This window comes from Rattus norvegicus, chromosome 4 (genome assembly GCF_036323735.1).
Source record: "Rattus norvegicus strain BN/NHsdMcwi chromosome 4, GRCr8, whole genome shotgun sequence".
NCBI classification, from domain to species: domain Eukaryota; kingdom Metazoa; phylum Chordata; class Mammalia; order Rodentia; family Muridae; genus Rattus; species Rattus norvegicus.
In genome coordinates, this window is record NC_086022.1 from 176,135,549 (window position 1) to 176,159,427 (window position 23,879).

Below are 23,879 nucleotides of genomic sequence, written 5' to 3' on the forward strand. Positions count from 1 at the left end.
TGATATTCCACTCCTTGGAGAGGGAAACTTTGGATGGGGAAAAGTCAAAGTTTTGCTACCGGGTAGCCACACATACCAGTTGGAGAGAGGACACCAGAGCCCTCAGTTTCCCTCAGAGTGGAAGCAAAGGCCAGTAGATGAACCAAAGTTGTTCTTTTTTTTTTTTTTTAATTCCCTGTGCACCCTCTCCAATTTTATTTGTGTTCTGCCTTTTCTGTATTTAGGAGACAACAATTTCAGGTGACTTCCACTTTGTCTCACAGAGTGAGAACTGTAGAAATCCAAGCCACTACCTAGACAGATGTCAAGCTATAGCTTAAATGTAAATGTAGGCAGTGCCCAATTTGAAATTTAAACTTTAGGCTTACTGTGTGGTTAGTACTGGATGCATGACATGCTTAAATGCTCCCTTCAAACTTAATCTTCTCAGCGTGTATTTTCACGTACAAATATACATTTCACCGCACATGTGAACAGTTACAAAGGCTAATCTCCTCCTCTTCCAAATTATCATTTTCACTTGCATATTTCAAGCATATTTAAGGCTTAGAGAGCTTAGAGATTGGAGCACCTTAGCTGTTCTTGCAGAGGATCTGGGTGCAGTTCGCAGTGACCATGTGGTGATTCCCAGCCACCTCCTACTCCAGTTCCAGAGAATCTTGCGCCATCTGCTGGCCCCCACAGGCTCCTGCACACATGCAGTACACATAATCTCACGCAGACAAACACACATAAATAAGTAAGCATATCTTTTTTTAAATTTCCAGCTGAAAATTTCTCAGCTACAGGAGAAAATTGTAACTGTCATTTCCAAGTCAAGATAACAAGAGAGGAAAAAAAAAAATGGGAGAAGACAATAATATCCACCTGAGGTAGCCTCAGGCCACCATGGCTAGAGTGGATGTACCAGCACTGCCACCAGTTTTCAGGATGATTTATTGGTCATACTTTCATGCCATGGAGACATCCCGGGTACACGTTCTATGTCCAGATGGTGGCGTGGAGATCAGAGCAGATCTTGGGCTGAGTAGAGCCTTGGCGGCAGAGAGTACAGGGTGAGGTGACAGGAAGGAGGCACAGGCTTGGATATCAGGGCATTTTGTTGAATGACATCATCACTCTCATTCTCTTTCAGGTGGCCTTGATAAGATTTCGCCCGTTCCCTCGCCCTCCTCCTCACCTCCTCAAGGATCACCCACCAGCAGTCCTGTCAGTGGCATTGCTTCCGTACAGTTCCCGGAATCCCCTGAAGTCACCACCAAACGAGGCCCTGGATCTCACAGGGCCTTAACTTACACCCAGAGTGCCCCTGACCTGTCCCCCCAGATCCCGCCCTCACCTGTCATATGTAGCAGGTAAGAATGTTATCATGGTAACAAGAAAGCACAGTGTGATGTTGTGTTTGAGGCTCTAGTAGGAACCTGAGTTTTCCCTAGCTCTCTATAAATAGGAACTTCATTTTCTATACAGTCTGAACAGATCTTTGGAGAGTAAAAAATAATGAACAGTGTATATTTGGTTACATAGTAACATGCAATGGATAGAGTTTTGGTTTTGTGGGCTTGAGACATGGATCAGGGCTTAAGAGTGCCAGTTATAGAGGACCTTACTTGGGTTCCAGACACCCACATTAGGTGGCTCACAACCACCTGTAACTCAAGTTTTTTTTTTGGGGATCTGAATCCTCTTCTGTGCTGCAAGGCCACCTGCATTCTTGTGTACATACTCTCATACATATAAATAAAAATAAAAAAAGTTTGAATTTTTAAATCAAATATATTATTTTAAATCACATCAAGTAATCTGATTTAGTTGACTATTTCATTGATTTTTTTTATGTTTTTATCTGTTGTCCTCTGACTATTTTATACTATTCTTAAGTCATTTTACCTGAAATGTATGTGTCACATTTTAATTCTTTCAAAATGTTCTAATGACACATAATACATTATGGCTGGACTCAAGGTTCCCCAAATGAAATTAAGCAAACTATTTATCCTTAACATCACAAAGAAACAGACTTATAAGCTGGTCATGGGACCCATGCTTGTAATCCCAGCACTCAGGAGGATTGTTGGGAGTTCAAGGACGCTTGAATTTACATAGTAAGTCTAAGGGCAGCCTGGAAACCATTTTTCCAAAAGGGAGGGTAAAGGTGGGAAGGTGGGAGGGAGGGAAAAAAGAAGGAAGGAGAGGAAGAGGAAATAAAAAGAAACTAATTACAAAGAATTATCAGAGGATGATTGAAGAAGATCTTAATGTGCCTGGTGTAATTAGTTTTGCCAAAATGGTCCATTAATAGGAAACACATCGAATTAGTGCCAAACACACTTTTATTCTTCTCCAGGAATGTCTTTTTTTTGGATCCTTGATCTTAGTATTAAATATTTTTTAAGGATTTACTCACTTTTATTTTTAGTATATGGGTGTTTGGCATGTGTGTGAGTGTGTGTGTGTATGTGTGTGAGTGTGTGTGTGAGTGTGTGTGTGTGTGAGTGTGTGTGTGTGAGTGTGTGTGAGTGAGTGTGTGTGTGAGTGTGTGAGTGTGTGTGTGAGTTTGTGAGTGTGTGTGAGTGTGTGTGAGTGTGTGTGAGTGTGTGTGAGTGTGTGTGTGAGTGTGTGAGTGTGTGTGAGTGTGTGTGAGTGTGTGTGTGTGTGTGTGTGTGTGTGTGTGTGTGTGTGCGCGCGCACTTGCATGTATCCCCTGAGGATATTTTGCTCTAAGGGAAAATGACAGAGAAAGAGAGGTTGCTGCTCCCAATATCCATTTGAACTCTGTCCCATGACCTACCTACTTTTCCTGAGGACCACCTCTCCTCTTAAAGGATCCCACCCGCCCCAGGTCCAAACACCACAGACTATTGAACAAGACTAGAACACATAATACCTGGGGATCACTCCTCACCCAAATTTTACTGCCTTAAGATAAATAAATGCCATTTATTTTATCATCTTTATGTTTGCTTTCATTCGCTCTACTACTACTTTTAAATGGAAAAAATACCAAATCTTGCTTGTTGGACAAAGACCAGAGAAAATATTATTCTAATACCCAAGCTCTTCCCACATTGGTTTTCTGTGGGATTTTCACCCTGCACAACCATCTTGCCAGTGCTCCTGTACAGTTAAATGTCTAGGGGACATGCTACATCACACTCACTGTGCCCGAGTCTCCCAGTTCTTGGTCTGTTTCATGTCCATGTCTCCGAGTTCGCTGGACTCCAGCGCCAATTCCTGTAGGTTAACACCCTGTAATTGTTCGAGCATCTGACATTAGGCAGACTTGCTGAGGGAAGCATTGTTCTTTGTTCTACACCCTAAGCCAGGATAAAACCCAGCAGAGTAATTTGGGTTAAGAACATCTGCTTCTGGCTTTTCCTAGGGGCTCACCCTCCCTCCCTCAAGACTTGTGAGAAATAATCATCTTAAAGAAAAGCTGGGGGTGTTCAGGAAAAAGTCTATGACCTGCCCAGCTTTGCTACTCCAAGACTGTTTTGGTTGTTTTAAGAGGGAAGAATGTTGTAGGTTTTTCAGAGAGAGAGAGAGAGAGAGAGAGAGAGAGAGAGAGAGAGAGAGAGAGATTTCTTTGTCTCCTTGTTCAGCAATGTTTAGAAGTCTAGTAATGTGTGTTTTATTTGTTTGGGCTTTATAAATGTATAATCCAAACCAGGTTTTATTATTCCCTTCAAGGCAGCCACCCATGTAGTCACAGAATGCTCCAGAAACACACGACTAATTATTGTGGTTTCCCCTGCTGAACTCGAAGGGTTTGGCATTGAACCCTAGTCTCTTGGCTGTTGTAATGCCTTTGCAACAAGCGCAAGCTTCTTTTCTTTTCTTTTTGTCTGTTTTCTTTTTCTTTCTTTCTTTCTTTTTTGAACTGGAGCTGCTGTATTTAAACTAGTAACTTATATCGTTCTTTAGGTACTATCCGGCATTGAAAACTTTTCCCTCTCTCAGCTTTCACACAGGATTAGAAGTCATAAGTTAACACACACTTTCTTTTTCTTTTCTTTTTATTCCCTAAGGCAAATTTCCTCACTAGAAATAAACCCTATATAATGCTTTTCTGTTTATATTTGAGGGTTGAAAACTAAATTTACTTAGTAGGACAGTATACTGTCACGTACAACTTCATTATATGTACACTTGAGAAAATAATGAGACATTTAGATAGTAAACATTGGATGTTAAAGTAATTTCTTCCCCATTACGCTGGCTAATCTTGGAGTTTAAGTAACCATGAAACCAAAAAGTTCTCTCCTGAGTTTTTTAATATGATGTAGAAAGGAAGAGCTCAGCCACAAAAATAGAAGGTTAAAATCTGATCATAAGGTAGTTAACAAGATGGAAAGGAGAGGCTAATTTGGAACTTAGTAGGTGTGGAGGGATTACCTTTGGACTTGTAAAATAGTCTGGTTGTTGAGAAAATAGAACATATCTATCTTTGTGTTTTACCTTGCTCTGTGAGGGGGCACCATTTACTCCTCCGGAAACTTCCATCCTCTTGGTTGTCCACAGATCCTGTTGGCTAATTTATTTTTTTCAACAACTGTGTGTATAATCAGTCATCCACTTTTTTTCCAAAATGTCCCTCTCTGTTTGTTTTCTTAAGGCCTTAAAGGAGGACTGAAAAATATAAAGTAAATAAATAAATTTATTTAGAACAAAAAATAAAAATAATATACTGTCATTCTGTTTTAACTTTTGCTGTCCTTTTACTAAAAACTGTTTATAAGTTGACTATCCTATTTCTAAGAAATAAATAAAACAGCAATGCTCTAAAGTTATTGGAGAAGATGGTCATAGCCAAACATGAACCAGGAACTTCAGGTCCACTTCATAAATGGCAGTTGTTCCAGTATTTTTTAAAATTTTAACAACTTTACCAGCATTTTACCTTAAATATATGGACTGAAAAGGAGAAAGAGAAGGAAAATGAGAATTAGATGAAGTTCAAAGTTCCTTTACTGATCAACCACTCTCCAAAGAGGATCACCCGTCAGCACGTGCACATAAAACAAACTGAATTTCTCCATTAGACACACCAGGATACGACTGTGATATTAAAGTGAATTTCTCCATTAGACACACCAGGATATGACTGTGATATTAAAGTGAATTTCTCCACTAGGCTCACCAGGATATGACTTTGATATTAAAGTGAATTTCTCCATTAGACACACCAGGATATGACTGTGATATTAAAGTGAATTTCTCCACTAGACACCCAGGATATGACTGTGATATTAAAGTGAATTTCTCCATTAGACTCACAGGATATGACTGTGATATTAAACTGAATTTCTCCATTAGACTCACCAGGATATGACTGTGATATTAAAGTGAATTTCTCCATTAGACACCCAGGATATGACTGTGATATTAAAGTGAATTTCTCCATTAGACACCCAGGATACGACTGTGATATTAAACTGAATTTCTCCATTAGACACCCAGGATACAACTGTGATATTAAAGTGAATGTCTCCACTAGACACCCAGGATACGACTGTGATATTAAAGTGAATTTCTCCACTAGACACCCAGGATATGACTGTGATATTAAACTGAATTTCCCCATTAGACTCACCAGGATACGACTGTGATATTAAAGTGAATTTCTCCATTAGACACCCTGGATATGACTGTGATATTAAAGTGAATTTCTCCATTAGACTCACCAGGATATGACTGTGATATTAAAGTGAATTTCTCCATTAGACACCCAGGATATGACTGTGATATTAAAGTGAATTTCTCCATTAGACACCCAGGATACGACTGTGATATTAAAGTGAATTTCTCCATTAGACACCCAGGATACGACTGTGATATTAAAGTGAATGTCTCCATTAGACACCCAGGATACGACTGTGATATTAAACTGAATTTCTCCACTAGACACCCAGGATACGACTGTGATATTAAACTGAATTTCTCCACTAGACACCCAGGATACGACTGTGATATTAAACTGAATTTCTCCACTAGACACCCAGGATACGACTGTGATATTAAACTGAATTTCTCCACTAGACACCCAGGATATGACTGTGATATTAAAGTGAATTTCTCCACTAGACTCACCAGGATACGACTGTGATATTAAAGTGAATTTCTCCATTAGACTCACCAGGATATGACTGTGATATTAAACTGAATTTCTCCACTAGACTCACCAGGATACGACTGTGATATTAAAGTGAACTTCTCCATTAGACACCCTGGATATGACTGTGATATTAAAGTGAATTTCTCCACTAGACACCCAGGATATGACTGTGATATTAAACTGAATTTCTCCATTAGACATACCAGGATACGACTGTGATATTAAAATGAATTTCTCCATTAGACACTCAGGATACGACTGTGATATTAAACTGAATTTCTCCACTAGACACCCAGGATACGACTGTGATATTAAAGTGAATTTCTCCATTAGACACCCAGGATATGACTGTGATATTAAAGTGAATTTCTCCACTAGACTCACCAGGATACGACTGTGATATTAAAGTGAATTTCTCCACTAGACTCACCAGGATACGACTGTGATATTAAAGTGAATTTCTCCACTAGACACCCAGGATATGACTGTGATATTAAACTGAATTTCTCCATTAGACTCACCAGGGTACAACTGTGATATTAAAGTGAATTTCTCCATTAGACTCACCAGGATATGACTGTGATATTAAAGTGAATTTCTCCATTAGACTCACCAGCATAAGACTGTGATATTAAAGTGAATTTCTCCATTAGACTCCCAGCATAAGACTGTGATATTTTTATTATAGTGGTTGTTGTGATTTCAGTTTGGCACACAGAGAATCCTGGAAAATAGCTAGATCCTGAGTGTTCTAACTTATTGGATTCATCTATTGACATCCTTATAACTGGACAAATTGTTGGGAGATGCTGGAAATGTTGTATGAGAGCCTCATTGGAGGAGTTAGGTTCCTAATTGTGCCTTGAATGGTGTTTCTAATCCGTGGCTCCTTAGCTCTCTCTTGCTTTCTGTGAACCATGATGTAAGTCATGATGTAAGCCATCATGTAAAGCATGATATAAGCCATGATATAAGTCATGATGTAATCCATGATATAAGCCATGATATAAGCCATGATGTAATCCATGATATAAGCCATGATATAAGTCATGATGTAAGCCATGATATAAGCCATGATGTAAGCCATGGTGAAAATCATGATGTAAGTCACGATGTAGGCCATGATGTAAGCCATGATTTATGTAAGCCATGATGTAAGCCATGATTGATGTAAGCCATCATGTAAGCCATGATATAAGCCACACTATGTCACTACACTATGTTGTCTCAGCTCTGTCTCAAAGCAGTAGAAATGGATCTACATGGATTGATACCCCCAATTCCAGAAGCTAACATGAGTCCTTCCTCCATGAGGTATAGATCTCAGTGTTTTGCTTGCAGCAATGAAAGACCAAGACAAAGAACAGTTGATGTTTATGATGATACTATGTTCTCAAGGGTTTTAAAATGTGCAGAGGTATTTATGGCTTTCCCAACATTTTTCAGCTGTGGCAGACCTTACTCACAAGGGAATCCTGCTGATGGACCTTCAGAGAGAAGTGGCCCAGCCATGCAGAAACCAAACAGAACAGGTAATACACTAGTTTGGATTCTGCTGCTCAAAATACAATTCACTTTATTTTATATTTTCCTCCTGATCAACTTGAATTCCAGGCTTTTTTGTCAAATGTATAAATATTAACTTTTAAAGTATTAATTGTCTATGTGTTTGTGGAGGTGGTGGTATTATTCACATGAGTGTAAAACCCACGGAGGTCAGAGTTGGGCCATGGATCCCTGTAGCTGAAGTTACAGGCGACTGTGATCCACCTGATGTAGGTGCTAGGAACTGAACTTCCTGTCCAAGAACAGTAAATACTCTGAGCCTCTGAGCCATCTCTCTAGCCCCAAATATGTAAATTTAAAAAGACAAAGAAGGAAATAAAAAAGTTCTCAACCCGCTATCTAAATTTAACTCAGCAAAGTTTTGGTCTGGGACTCTCCCAAACATTTTTGTACTTTGCACACAAATGTACATTATTTTAAAAGTTAGAGGCCCTTTTGTATAGTGTATAGAACTATATGTACATGTGATACTGTATATAAATGGTGACTCATCTTGATGCCTTGTCCATTAGAGGGCTGCTTGTCCTAGCATGCTCTAGTGAGACTACAACCCAGACACTAAGATACGACCCTGATTGTACCACTGTTCATACTAACATAGACTTTTTTCCCTTGAGGTACTGCAGCCTAGATCATCTTTCTGCCGTTCCTGCTCATGCGTTGCCTACGTTTTTGCATCTTGGTTCTTTCATTTGCAGAATGAAAGAATAACAAAACTATCCACCGCACAAGATTACCTAGAGATTAAATAAAGCATGTGAAGGAGATGGAGAGATGGCTTAGAAGTTATGAGAACGCCCTGCCCTTCTAGAGGAGCTAAGTTTGACTCCATATCAAGTGGCTCAGTAACCACATGCAACTCCAACTCCAAAGATCTGATGCTCCCTGAGACCTTTTTTGGGTACCGCATACACACAGCACATAGAGAGAAATACATACAGATGAAATACAGACAAAAATAAATTTTTAAAAAATGAAAAATAAACCATACGATGCACTTATTTCTCATTGAAGTATGGAGTCACCATAAGTAGCTTGTGACGTTGTTGTCTTAATTACTTTTGTTGCTGTAGCTCTGTGGACTTGCTTTTACTGTGCTGGACGTATACAAGACAGACAACTAAGTATCTATGAACTATAGAGCGTAAGGCCACGCCACCATCAGAGATAATTATATGTCCTGGTCAATGTTTCTTGCTAGATACTGTCAGACAAAATTTGTTGACATAATTTGTTTTCTATGAGAATATTGTATAGCAATGTACAAAGGGCAAGGAGCCGTCAAGGGAAAATTACTGGTGTGATTATTGTGTAGTCTTTTGAAGACCTGGGATGTTCCTCCAAGTCTCCCAGGGCGGGCAGAGTGAGTGGAGCAGATTAGGTACCTTGGAGGGCTCTCATAGCACCATGGCCCTCCACTGTAGTGTCTCCATGTTCTCCACAGATAAGGAACTGTACCCAGTCAGTGGCCTTCTCATGCTGCTCATGCTCCCTAATTTTACCCTGCAAACAATTACATTAGAAACCAGGAAGAAAAGAGAACACTGACACCATGATACAAGCAGCTCTTTCTTCCCTGTGACTGCTTAGAAGCATAGTCTTTAGACAACTGGTTTTCTCAGGTTGGATTCTGTCTATCAGTTGGCCACTAACTGGAGGGTGAGATGATGGAGCAATCTAAAGAAGGAGGAAGCCCAGACAACAAGGACCTGGGCTATACTCCTGAGATCTGTCCATTCAGGATGTAAGTCACTACTTCATGCTCTGTAGACCACTCATTCCAAAGTGTGTCAACACAATCATTCCCATCCCATCCCATCTACCCATAATTAATATGCTGTCAACTGCTTCCTGGCTTAATGCAATGGAAGGATAGAATTTTAAATCCAGCTAGGAAATGCAACTCAGAGGAGGAGGAGGAGGAGGAGGAGGAGGAGGAGGAGGAGGAGGAGGACAAAAAAAGGAAGAAATTTAAATGTATTGTTTTAATACAAATGACTCATCTAAAAGGTATCATTGAGAGCTACTGAATGTCACATAAATCACACATCTTAATTCCCCTTTACTTATTAGGTTTCAAAATGTATTTGGGGGATGGAGAGGTTGCACTGAGTATGGGAATATGAACTGCTCTCCCAGAAAAACCTGAGTTATGACCCCAGCACCCATGTTTGGTGGTTTACTAACTGTCTATAACTCCAATTCCAAGAGATCTAACATTCTCATCTAGTCTCCACAATGTTCTCGGCATAGAGACCCACAAAGGCACAGTCTCTCTAAATACGTCATCACATGGTAATGTTTTTGAGGGACTTACTTTTCTGTGGCCCTTCCACATCATCGGTCTCTCATCACAGGCCTTTCTCTCTCAATTGCAGATGATACTTCTCAAGTTACCTCTGATTATGAGACCAACAACAACAGTGACAGCAGCGACATCCTGCAGAATGATGAGGAAGCCGAGTGCCAGAGAGAGCCACTGAGGAAAGCATCGGCTTGTGGCACCTATACTCCCCAGACCATGATCTTCCTGGTAGCCCCATATCACTAAACTCATTCATTTCCATGAGAACTTGCTTCCCCCACACAGACTGGCTTGAGGATAGATCCTGCTGTCTTTAGGTTTATAACCGCATTCCTCTGGAACCACATGTCTGTGGCCTTCAGGTGTACTGTTACAGTCTTCCTCTCTCTGAGCATGCTGGTTTCTCCATGATTCCTTTATTGGGTAATGAAAAGAATAAATGTGTCCATGTGTGTGCATGTGTGTGTGTCTGTGTGTGCACTTGTGTCTGCAGGTGCACATGCAGGTGAGCACACTTGGGAATGAAGGTCAGAGGACAACTGTTGGTGTTTTTACTAAAGTTCCATCTACTTTGTTTTAAGATAAGGACTCTCACTGGGTTGGAGCTCAATAAGAAGGCTGGGCAGCTAGACACCAAGCCCTAGGAACCCACCTTTCTCTATGTACCCATCTTTGACATTGCAAGTCACACAATCCACCACACTTATTTCTTAAAGTCTGTTGTGAAGATCAAACTCAAGCTGCCATGATTACGTAGCAAGGTCCTCTCTGCTGAGCCATCTCCTTAGCCCCAGGAATTCATCCTTTGCATATGAGTACAAACAACATAATAAAAAACTGAATAAGAAAGAGAAGAAAATTAATAAACTAATAAAATTAAATGATAAAGTAATATTAGAAAGAGGGGTTGATTGGCTGATTTTCTTAGGGCATCTTCTGTTTTACCTTTGATGCCCCCTTGATTGCCACATGAGCTGGTATTTGTTTTCCTTGCTGTATTAGATCAGATTTTTACTGATTCTCAAAGGTCCTTTGATGGTGACATATCTGGTATGAAGACACTCACTGGTGCATGTTTGAGAGAGGTTAAGCACAGCTGCCAAGGACAGAGAGTAGTTGGCCTGACCGTAATCTGCTGCCACTGTTAGAGTTTTTCTTTCATTATGTTTCTGCTACTTGCACTTTAAAGCAGTTTCTCAGATTAAAAAAAATTATGAATGTTTTCTTCTCTTCACTTTATTTACTTTATAAAATATTTGTGGCAGTGGGAAGATATGAGTATCCTGACTTAGGACATGTACACTAAATGGCCTTGCATTTATGTAGACGAAGTGTTTCAGGGAGAGCAGGTCTCGGGGATGAAACGATATTCCTGTGAGAAATGACAGCTGTCATTCTCCAGGGATAAGGGTGATATGATTGGCTCAAATCTAAATGCAGCTAAAGCAGAGGAAGGAAGGCTTCATCCTCCTCATGCATGTCAGTCAAGGGTCCAACATAAGCCAGGTGTTGCATCTCAGACACATTTACTGAAGTATAGAAAGAAAAAGGGTTAGGAACAATATCCAAGTTTTCCAAAGTTCTTCAGTCTTCATTAAAGAATCTAGCCATTGGCGCTATAGGAATTAAGCTCACATTTGGGTGCTATGTCTGTGTTAGGCTGGGCTGTAGTGAGAGGCAAGCAGGCACCAAACCACATAAAAACCTGTCTGAACCAGCTTCAATGCTGGCCTCTTAATTCTGGGCTCATTTCTTCCTAATTGTGTGTTTGTTTCCTGACGCACAGACTTACTTTGGATAGATGTAGTTGTTTCTTAAGTTTAACAAAGTGATCTTTTTTTTAAATAGGAAAGCTATATGTGGTCCAAATATCTTCATCTCCATTACAGGACAAACCAATTCTTGCTCCAGAACCCCTGGTCATGGATAACCTGGATTCAATTATGGATCAGTTGAACACCTGGAATTTTCCAATTTTTGATTTAGTGGAAAACATAGGAAGAAAATGTGGCCGTATTCTGAGCCAGGTAAGAAATGTATTCAAGTGGCTGACTTGAAACACAGGAGAAACAGTTTGCTGGTTTGTAAACTCCTCAGTATATTCTCAGCACCTGTGGGCAGACGTACAGATAGACATGAAATTTATGGTAGAACACCTGGTAAGTTCTATGGCTGTGTGCTGTCCAAAGAAACTGGGGTATCAAATTAATATCGTAGTCTACATGTAGGGTACTATGTAATTCTTTTATAAAATATAATTTTAATTTTACTTAAAATCCCTTTACATCCCAATCACTGACCCCCTCCCAGTCACCCCGTCCCACAATCCTTCCCCCATCTCCTCTTCTCCTCTGAGCCCTGCTTATCCCCACACCCTGGCACTTCAAGTCTCTGTGAGGCTAGGTGCATCCTTTCCCACTGAGGCCAGACAAGGCAGCCCAGCTAGAAGAACATATCCCATGTTCAAGCAACAGCTTTTGGGACAGCCCCTGTTCCAGGTGTTTGGGACCCACATGAAGACCAACCTGTACCTCTGCTACGTGTGTAGGCCTAGGTCCAGCCTGTGTAATTTTTTTGGTTGGTGGTTGAAGATAAAGGAAACAGAAGCAGGTATAGATAAGCAAGATGGACTGGTAACCAAAGTTCCTAGAATCGTATCAAAGAGAAACTGGCTGGGCCCCAGGAAGGAAACTCCTGTTTCTGACGAATCAATTGCTATAATTGTATGTGGTGACTATTGTTTTAACTTCTGAGTTTCACGGTGCTTAGGCCTCGTGAAAGATAAGATACTTTGAAGAAATATGTATCTCCACTACTAGCTTGTGAGATATCAGAGTTGTGTGTGTTTGAAAATCAAACCATCACTGTCTTTTACAGGAAATGCAGACTGCCTGGCTGGAGTGCTTGACAAATATGTTAGTCTTGTTTCTGTAAGGAAAGACCCTCTCAAGACTCCCCTATTGAAGGATTGGATGGTGGACATGGAAAGGAAACGTCTGAAAATTAGGAAAACATTTTAATATTTTTATTCAAAAATTGAAGCCAAGTGATGAATTGGTTGTGTAATAAAATAACTATCAAAATATATAGAATTCAGGTTCACTAGTTAAGACCAGTTGCTACTTTTGCTGAAGATGCAGATTTAATTCCTAGTACTCACATAGTGGCTTGCAACCACCTGTAACTGTATTTCTGGTGATCTGGTGTCCTCTTCAGAACTCTGTGGGTACCAGGTGTATACTTGGTGCACGTGTACACATGCAGGCAAACATGTAATGCACATGAATTAAAATAAAAATTATATGCAAAATCCAATAGGTGATATGATGATATATCAATATATATTTAAAACATGGGTATGAGTATGGCACTCAGGAAGACTGCTGATGCTGGTGAGTTCTAGGTCACCCTTGGCTCCATGAAGCCCTACCTCAAAAACAGCCACATCAACAAAAACGCTTCAGTGGGATCAAGGCACAGCCCACATTGATGAGAATCATTCTCAGTATTAGCAGATGCTAATTACCATCTGCATTATATGCCCTTGCCCCTTCGCTAGACTTTATCCTGGCCATGTAGGCAGCTATGTTGGTTAGGAGTTGAGAGTTCCATCCATTACCTCTTCCTGCAGTCTTCATGCTAAGCAGGGTCTATAAGGCTCACTGACCTTAGCAAGCTCAGGGCAGCCACTGTATCCCATTTACCTTAGTGTGAGAATTTGTTTTTCCTCCTAGGAGTGTTTGAATCCAATTGCAAAATTGGATTGACTCTGAGAGCAAGGCTGTTCTGGAAACAGGCAAGTAATATATCATGTCATGAAGAATAGCGGTGGTCAAGGCAGGATCATTCCTTCCACTAGAGCTTGCATGCAGTGGATGCAGGAAGGATGAGAAAATTCTCAAACAATCTTGCCCTTGATCCATGTTACAGGTTCCCCACAGGTTTTTTATTCTCTCCTTAAAACAGTGTCATACTGTAGCACAGGCTAGCCTACCTGGAACTCCTTCCATAGTTCCAGCTAACCTCAGACTCATGATAGTCTTCTTTCCTCAGTCTCCAAAGTTCTGGGGTTTCAGATGGCAGATACCATGTGTGTTTGTTAGTCTCTGATTTTCAGAGAAACTTTGGTTTAGGCTTTTGTTATTGCTGGTGGTGGTGTTATTATTGGTGGTGGTGGCGGTAGTGGTAGTGGTAGTGGATGGTTGGTTAATCGGTTTGAGTTTTGTTGGATTTTGAGACAAGGGCTTATGTACCGCAGGCTGGGGTCAAATATTTTATGTCACTAAAGATCACATTGAATTCCTGATCCTCCTGCTTCCACATCCTAAGGGCCAGAATTGAAAGTTTATGTCACAACACCAACTTGGTACTTCACTCTCTTCTCTTTCCTTCCCTTCTCTTTTGTTCCCATCCCTTCCATTCCCTTCAAGCCTTCCCCTTCCTTCATTCCTTTCTTTATTTTTCTGTTTTTCTTTCTTTCATATATATATATGAACATTAGACTTTAGGAAACAGTTTGAGATTAGCCTTCAGAAGTTCAGGCTCTGAATTTCATTCAGCTACTTTCCAGCAACCCACCCATAAAACACATTCCCTCATAACATCATTCAATGCTCCAAAGGAAGAGTGACCACATAGCAAAGTAACCTTGATAGCTGTTAGCTTTGTGGCACAGTAACAATATAGAAACCAGTACAAATGGCTGGTGTTCCTTGGTGGTCTTAGAGGTAGAGACCTTTCTTGTTGTCTTGTTAGGTAGGCATTGAATCCAGTGTGCTAAGCACGGGTTGTGCCAGCAAACAGCACTCCCAGCTGTCCGATCTGTTTGAGAGTCATGGATACTAGCGGACCTTAAGAGCACTTGGGGAAATTAACTGTTGAATCTCAAAGCTTACCCACCAGTCACCTACCAAGACAGGCTCTGCCACATTCATGGAGCACAGGACTTCTGAGGGAACACAGTTTCAATTGTCTTGCTAAGTACTTCCTTCTGAGATTACACCTTTGAGTTTATAAGTTTGAAAGCCATAATTTTCTGATTATGGAGACATGCCCTCGCCCCACCCCTGACTTCCACACCACTTTTAGTGAGATGTTAGGACAGCTGAAATAAATTAGCATGGGTAGACTTTTGTCTGAGACTCCACAGGACCAAGTCTCACTTCATGAATGTTTTTGAAGATCCATACCCATGATGGCCACAGCTCCTGGCCTTGCTGAGTTCTTTGCATCTGGATGGTTTACATGTTTATTTTAGCAAAGATTAATTTATCTTATTTTATTTATGAGTATTAGTGTTTATACCGCATGTATGTCTGTATAGCACCTATTTGTCTAGTATCTGTGGAGGCCAGAATAGAGCATTGGATCTCTTGGAACTTGAGTTTCAGGCGGTCGTGATGCCCTGTAGGTTCTGGGAGTTGATCCTGGGTCCTCTGCGGGAGTATCCAGTGTTCTTAACCACTGAGTCATTTTTACAGCTTTCAGATTTTAAATTATATTTTTGCTTTTTTGATACACATAGTTGGCCAAGTTCATGATTCTTACTTCATGAGTTTGGGATGACTGCATATGACATACTAGGCTGTTGATTTTGATGGCACCCTGATAGCAATGTCCTCTTGTATAATTAAACTCTAGAGTAGCCTACTACCTATCTCTTTAGTTTATCTGTCAAAGGATTTAAGAGACACATGGGAAGGCTGAGCATAGTGATGCCTGCCTTTAGTCCCAGTGCTTGAGAGGCAAGGGTAAGGGAATTTTGTGTGTGTATGTGAGTTTGAGGCCAGCTTGGTCTATAGAGTGAACTCTACACCAGCCAGAGCTGTACTGTGAGACCCTGTTTCTTTCATTCTTTTTTTTTCTAATCTTACGAAATCATTGTAGTGGTTTTAAGTTCTAACCATCTTGATTTCCCAATCGTAGTTGTGGGATTTGAAGCAGTTAAGACTACTCTAAAACTAACATGCACACTGTGGCTTCTGGCTTGGCTCCATGTCAACTGGGTGATCCACAAGTTGCTCAACTTCTCTGTGTTCAGCATCCTCTGCTGCCAGATATTGGCAATTCATAGTATCAGTCTCAAAAGGTACCCTGAGAAGTATCTGTCAGAATTATTATGTGCCAACAGACTAGGGTAAGGGTCTCATTTGAGGATGTATGTACGCACACATACATGGCAGGCCATGGTTACCCTAATTATTGTTGAAGCAAAAGGCCCTGCTAACTTCCTTAGTGTTTATACACAGTAGCTCAAATACTGTGTAAAACAATCATAATGAAAATAATAGTAAGAACTCTGTACCTAGCCTGGAGTCAAAGTCGTGGCAAGCTTCCTGCTACAAACTCTCCAACTGCTGGGACTGTAGGTGGTGATGCCAGACCTGGATTAACATGTGTCACATGTGTATTATCTTCTAGCATTGAGTAGTCATTCAATTTAATACCTCAGCGCATTGTTCTTAGTGTTCCTGGGGTCCTTGGCTTCTTGGATGTCTATGGGATTTGATTTATGCACAATATTTATCTTGACTGTAGATGATGTAGTCTCTATGGTAAGGAACTGCATGGGCTCAGGACACAGAAGTCTTCAGTGTGTTTATTGTTCCCAGTGGAAGTATAGCTGCTGGCAGCCTATCTACGTGGTTGATGGACTCATACTCTCAGCTCTTCCCTCTCTAGCACAGTGAGTGATGTCTTACAAAGCCTTGTCTTTCCCTTTTCCAGGTGTCATACAGACTCTTTGAAGACATGGGGCTCTTTGAAGCCTTTAAAATCCCGGTTAGGGAGTTTATGAATTACTTTCATGCTTTGGAGATCGGCTACAGGGACATTCCTTGTGAGTATAAGTAAGATTATCCAGCGCATGCTTGTCAGACCTACAGAAAGCAATGGGTGGTCAAGGCATCAACCTCACATGGGGGCACTCTGTGTGACTCATTGTACTGATGGCTACTACTAGAAGCTTGTCTCCTTGACCACACAGCATCTGAGACCTGGAGCCTCACACACTTCCTCTAGCCTCATTTCTGTTCCCAGAATAGGGTCATCAGGTCTCCTTCACATGAGGGTGAGGATCAAATGGGATAATGACTTTTAAAAGGTTAGACTATGTGCTTTCCTATCTCTCATAGTTGTTTGAGGTAGGATTTTTAAAAAATTTTTATTAGATATATTTCTTTACTTATACTTCAAATGTTATTCCCCTTCCCGGTTTCCTGTCCACTGAGGTAAGACTAACTGTTAAATTTATTCTCACTAAATAACCACCTGCCTTTATTGAGTGAATTTAAACTTTTCTCATGGCATTTGACTAGGTTAACAACTAAAACAATAACAATTGATATTTTCTAAAGATGAGACAAATCGGGCTAGTTTTAGAGTGACTGGAAGACGATGGTTCAGTTAATGCAACAGAGAGGAAGAAACGTATAAATGTGGTAACGGAAAAGTTTTAAAAATTGGGTACATAGGAAATCCTAAGGTGAGGGCACAGCCAAGGATTCCAGTTTAGACTATTGGCAGAATTTTAATAATGAAGACATGGTGCAAAGAAGAGGTTAATTCTTCACATCCAATGCACTCAATCACCACATGCAAGCATGATGATCATACAACACATGTAATAGAATGTATAAAGCTAAAGAAAACGCCCAAAGACCCGAGTGCAGGAAGTGTGGAATCTCCATGGTGCTTCAAAGGAATAAATACATAGATAAAGAAGCAATCCTGTCTATTAATTTGAACATGTCTTAGGAATGTGTTCTTTGTGTTGGCTTTGATAACCCATGCACTATTACTGGACATGTGTCATTTGAAACATGCTCTCCCTTTTAAGTCTGCTTTTAGGCACATTGAACTTCAAAACCTCATGTCTTTTGTAGTTACCAAGGCTCAAAACGAAGAGCTGGGCGTGTCACATATATGGTAGAGAATTTGCCTAGCAAGTATGAAGTCAGGAGTTCAATGCCCAGAGCCACATAAACAATACACATGTCTGAAATATCAGCACTCAGGATGCTGACCTAGGAGGACCAGAAGTTCAAGGTCATCCTGGGCCTATAACAAATTTAAAACAAGCTTGAACCATGTACAGAGAGACCCTTTCTTAAAAGCAGAAACAAACCAAAACAACAAAAAAGTTAAAGCTAAAATTTAAAAACGCTTATACTTGGACACAAATAATTGGCAAGTATGTCTAAAGAGCACAGCCACGCTAGCACAGAGCATGTGATGATTTTAAAATACTCCCACAGAACAAGCACATGAAAATGCATTAGCCCATAGTGTGGTAGGAATGGAGAAGAAAATGTGCAGCCTGACACTGAGACGTGCTGAGAATTACATATTGGCAAGATGGACAGATTGGCTTGGGGAAAGGGGTGCTTGCTGATACTAGGTCCTTTGGGAAAGTCTGGCTGATGAGGTCATGGAAGTTGGAAGAAAGAGATGAAAAGGGGGTTAATGGTGGGGGTTGGGGGGCGATCTGGCCATAAGCCTGACTTCCTTTAATGTGACTTTCCCAGGACTCCTCCTGGTCAGATGCCAGCAAGTGACATAAATGCTAGTGATCTCACAAGGGTTAAGGAGTTACATAAATAAACGTTTTCAGAAAGGAAGCCACAGGAAAACTAGAGGACAGTTATAGCCAGACAGGATTTCCAGATTATTGTTTTGTTTCCAAATGCATTTTAGTTCTCTCTCAGCGGGTCCTGTTGAATTTACCTTGAAGCCACATTGCACAGAAATACCGTGATGTATGATGCCACATTGCTGTGACCTAGAATACTGTGTTGTCTGTAGTGTCACAAGTAAGTTGGCTCAGCGGGTAAGGATGCTGGCCATCGGAGCAGAGGACAAAAATTTGATCCGCCAATCCCACATGGTAGAAGGCGAGAACTGACTCCTCCCACAAGTTGTTCTCTGACCTCCAGGGTGTGCTGGTGTGTATGTGCATATGCACACACATAAAATAAGTGAACGTTAAAAACAAAGAAACAGCAAACCTGCTTGCACCATCTGAGCTCCCTTGTATTTCCATAAAGGGATGTATTGACATCTCTCAGGGGAGCTTTAGCTTGTGTGGTGCTGCTTTGAAATAATAATGTCCTCTATGCATTGAAGTTACACACTTTGAGTAGTGTAAGTTAGCTAATAAAGGCTGTGCTTGCTATAGCTTTAATTGCAAATGCAGACATCCACTGCTTAAATTATTTTAGCACTTACTCTTCCCAAGACTCCTGTCGGATGGGTTCCTGTAAAGGCATCCACAATTGATATGAAAAGGTTATAGAAGGAAAGTGAAAATGGAATCAGATGAACTGTGACAAGAGGCTCTACTGAGATCTTAGTGATGGAGTCTTCAGCCAGAGTCCACCTGTATTACCATTCAGGGCAAAGGGGAGCATGAAACTTGACCGTCCTCTGAGTAGTCCGAGTTCATCTAGATGAAGCGTTAGAAAGGAAAGGATTATGGAAGAAACTTCATGAAGCAGAAGTTGATATAACAATCTATATATATATGACTCACTAGAAGTGTGATTAAATGTATATATGATATATTGTCATATGTCATATCACATCTATATGATATATTGTCATATGTTATGTCACGTACATATGATTGATTGCTTGGTGAGGTTGGGGTTGGTGGAGACCTGCTTATTCCTAATGGTAAAGGAGATATGCTGTGTTTGGTGATGTGATTGGTCCCCTCAGCTGAGCATCTTTGCTGGTAAAGAAGGAAGATGATATTTCAGGTCTTTGAGAATATTGGTCTGCCTGCTTTAGCTCTACCATGAATTTCTTTCTTTCTGCTTCTCTGCATGGTTTTTCCTGTAGGGGAGCAAAGAGACAGAAGTGTAAACAGTAGGCGGTGAGGTTCCTGTATGTATAGGCTTCTGGAAGATCTAGACACTGACTTTTCCATTTAGGGTATTGGCATTCACAATAAATGCCAAGGTGTGGCTTCTTGTCACCATAGCAGTGATGTGGAATTTCCAGAAATCACTGTCCTAGAAAGTCCAGCAGGCCTTCCCTGAAGTGTTGAAGTGTGAGGGTGGAGTTTGTTCCCAGTAGATGGCAGTCTTCATCCTTGGACCCCAGAGTTCACAAGCTGACGTGTGCTCGCTCCTTCCCATTGATACAGATCATAACAGAATCCACGCCACTGATGTTTTGCACGCCGTGTGGTATCTCACAACACAGCCGATTCCTGGCCTCCCGAGTGTGATTGGTGATCACGGCTCGGCAAGTGACTCTGGTGTGTATGAACTACCATGTCTATGCTTCTTGCTAAAGCCAGGAACTCCAATTGCGGGTTGCGTTTGTGGTTTGTACGTTGTATTTTCAAGTCAGATCATTCCAGCTCACAGCTTTTTAAGTATGCCCTCCACTTTCACTTCCTCTCCTCAGATTCTGACAGTGGGTTTACACACGGACACATGGGATATGTGTTTTCCAAAGCGTATCATGTGCCAGATGACAAATATGGATGCCTGTCTGGAAATATTCCAGCCCTGGAGTTGATGGCCCTGTATGTTGCTGCAGCCATGCATGACTACGATCACCCAGGAAGGACAAATGCTTTCCTGGTTGCCACTAGCGCCCCTCAGGTAAAGGCTTTGATTTTCGTGAGAAAATAGTAATTTAGATTACACATTTTTTTTGGAATAAAATTAACTTTACAAATATGACTTGTAAGAGGAACGAGATCTGTAGACAGCAAACTGTACTTAGTCCTCAGAGAGAATGTTTAGAGGCCTTGGTAATTCCCTAAGATGTCATGGTCTGTACCAAGACGTTCATGGTGGACATTTAACCTCCAAAGGTGTTTTCTCGGTTGGCTTCTTAGAGGAGAATCAAGGCAAATGACTGGCAGTGAATGGTCTCATCAAAGCAAAGATGGTTTACTCACATTCCCTTCTGGAAAGACTAGAGAGCCATGTTTTCCTTCATGGAACTTTTTGTATGTAAAACTTACTCTCTCAAAGTATTTTCATGGCCACATATATTCCTAGTGCATGTATTTTCATTGGTAGGAATTTATCATCCACTTATCTTATGCATTAGGGTAAAATTTTTTTGGCCTAAACAAAGTTTTCCTAAACAAAAGATTTCTTAAAAAATTATATATATAATTTATATATATAAATATATAATATATTATACAATATATATAAAATCTTATTATAATATAATATATTTATATAATATATAAAATTTATATACAATATAAATATATAATGTATAATTTCTATATAAGATATATAAAAATTTGTTAAAAAAAGTTTTAAGGAAAGAAACTTACATGCCAGAAAATAAAAGAGCTTCAGTATTCAAGATAATAGAGTGATTATTTATAGCAGAGATAAAAATATGTTCTTTAAAGCCTTCCAGTCCTTTGTGATTCCTTTTTAACTTAAAGAGTTGGACCCTCTCTTCCTGCCTCTTCTCCACCCTAGGCCGTGCTGTACAATGACCGTTCCGTTCTGGAGAACCATCACGCAGCTGCAGCCTGGAATCTCTTCATGTCCCGGCCGGAGTATAACTTCTTAGTTAACCTGGACCATGTGGAATTTAAGCACTTCCGATTCCTAGTCATTGAAGCAATTCTGGCTACTGACCTGAAGAAACACTTTGACTTTGTAGCCAAGTTTAATGCCAAGGTAACCAGATCTCTACCCGTGTTCATTTTGTGCCTTCATTAAAAGGTGTCTTAGAATCAAAACACTGATCAAAACTTGATTTCCATGGGGTTTCTGTGAGGAAATAATGGTGGAAATATTTATCCACGTGCTGGCAGATAGGCATCACTCTGAGGCTAGATGTCCAAGAAGTTGAGGTCTTGGCTGTCTGTGTGAGACTTTGTTCTATAAACTCTCAGTATCAGCTGCCACTGCTCTTTGTTCGATGTGTTCTTTCCACAGTGTATGAGGTGAGTTATCCAACAGTGGTGGAGATGAAAAGGGCACAATTTGATGTCTCAAACACAAAAGCCAAAGTATTCATTCAAGAAAGTGTCTTACTTGGTCCAGGGGAAAAGCATCAGGCAGTAGGGTGTTTGCTTTGTCAGCATGAAGACCTAAGTTTGACCATGCAAACCCACATTTAAAAAATAAAAATAAAAAACTGAGCCTAATAGTACTCATGTTTATGACATGAGTGCCTCAGCTCTGAGAAGGCAGACACAGGAGGCTCACAGAGTCTCACTGGACAGCAGCCTAGCCTAATAAGAGATAGATTGTCTCAAAAAGCTTCCTGGGGAAATGCCTAGCCTACATACATGTACATGTACACACAGGCACACATAAACACAGGAACACATATACAAAGCACACAGACACACGCATGCACATTCATGCACCGGCACACACATACATGTACATTCATGTGCCTACATGCATACACACATGCATACATACACACATGCACACATGCACACATACACAAATATACACACACAACACATATACACACATACATAAACACATGCACACATATACACACATACATAAACACATGCACACATATACACACATACAACACGTAAACACATGCACACATGCATACATGCACATTCACATGCATACATACATACACATGGGCACACATACACACATACAGACACACATATATGTCTGTATGCATACACACATACATGCACACAATATGCACCCTTATACACACATATGCTCCTGCAAGTATATTTTTACATATACATACAAAAGAAAACGTCTTATTGTAGTTTTACCATTTAATAGAAATTGGTGTTATATGCTAACTTTTAACAAGATTCCCTATAAGTTCGGTAAGTACTAATTACTTTGTCATTGACTATTTCAATTTTGAATGAGTTGCAACACTTTTCATTTTATTGAAAACTGATGAGATTAGATCCAGTGTCTGAAACTCTGGTGTTTGACGTTCTGACCCCCACGCAGTAAGAAGATAATGAAATCCTGTTGTCGTTTCTCATGTTTAAGTGAGACATGGAGACAGAAGATGTTATTTTTGTCCCTCAAACAGGTGAATGATGATGTTGGGATAGATTGGACCAATGAAAACGACCGTCTCCTGGTGTGTCAGATGTGTATAAAGTTGGCTGACATCAACGGGCCTGCTAAATGTAAGGACCTCCACCTGCGGTGGACGGAGGGCATCGCCAGCGAGTTTTATGAGCAGGTAACTTGCAGAGCCACATCATCTACCACAAGCTTCCTTGTGCGTCCATGCCGGGTACATTTTCACCAAAGCTTCCCTAGAGCCGTGACAGCATGATTGATCCACCTTGTGGTCATACTTACACCGGTATACGCAGGACAGCTTCAGCAGGAATTCTCTAATGTCATGTATGAAAATGAACTAAACTGTTGAGCACTGCGGTAGAATTCTCTGCAGCCATTTTGGAGAGCGGTGCTGGGATAGCAGTGGGATTTACTGAGATGTTATTAATTCCCTGTAAATGCCGAGCTTCTGCAGGTTCGTTACTGCAGTACAGGCAGGTTCAGATGTGTAGAAGGGAAAATACCAACTGACCACTTTGTTAGTAGAACAAAATAACAGCAGTGCATTAAAAAGGTGCAGGTGTGTGTGTGTGTGCGTGCACTCACACATGTATACACATATGCTTACAGACACACAGACCCTTTGACACAAGAACCTAAGACCTCTTGCAAAGCCACCACCTACTCATAAGCACAGTTGTCCAGCCCCCCATGGAAGCCTACAGTGTCCTAACTGTATTCACCATTCTGAACAAGTTCCTAAAACATGGAAGAAAATGGAACGAATAATGGAACAGTATCAGTGACACAGGGGATGCGTAAAGTGAAGATGTTTACCCCTGGGTGGGGAAATACAGATGATGTGGGACTGTGGTCGGATGTTAAAAGC

At 40.6% G+C, this 23,879-nt stretch overlaps 1 protein-coding gene across 2 annotated transcripts in view; it reads left to right on the forward strand.

Moving 5' to 3' along the window:
- Positions 1 to 23,879, forward strand: part of Pde3a (phosphodiesterase 3A) — a 266,256-nt gene that overhangs the window by 231,273 nt on the left and 11,104 nt on the right. For both annotated transcript variants that reach the window (NM_017337.1, XM_063286623.1), the window contains exons 6-14: positions 1,136 to 1,355; positions 7,562 to 7,647; positions 10,060 to 10,214; positions 11,876 to 12,013; positions 16,713 to 16,824; positions 20,134 to 20,247; positions 20,400 to 20,599; positions 21,449 to 21,652; positions 23,013 to 23,168. In NM_017337.1, the coding sequence (NP_059033.1) occupies positions 1,136 to 1,355; positions 7,562 to 7,647; positions 10,060 to 10,214; positions 11,876 to 12,013; positions 16,713 to 16,824; positions 20,134 to 20,247; positions 20,400 to 20,599; positions 21,449 to 21,652; positions 23,013 to 23,168 (1,385 nt within the window). The remainder of the gene's footprint in view (positions 1 to 1,135; positions 1,356 to 7,561; positions 7,648 to 10,059; positions 10,215 to 11,875; positions 12,014 to 16,712; positions 16,825 to 20,133; positions 20,248 to 20,399; positions 20,600 to 21,448; positions 21,653 to 23,012; positions 23,169 to 23,879) is intronic.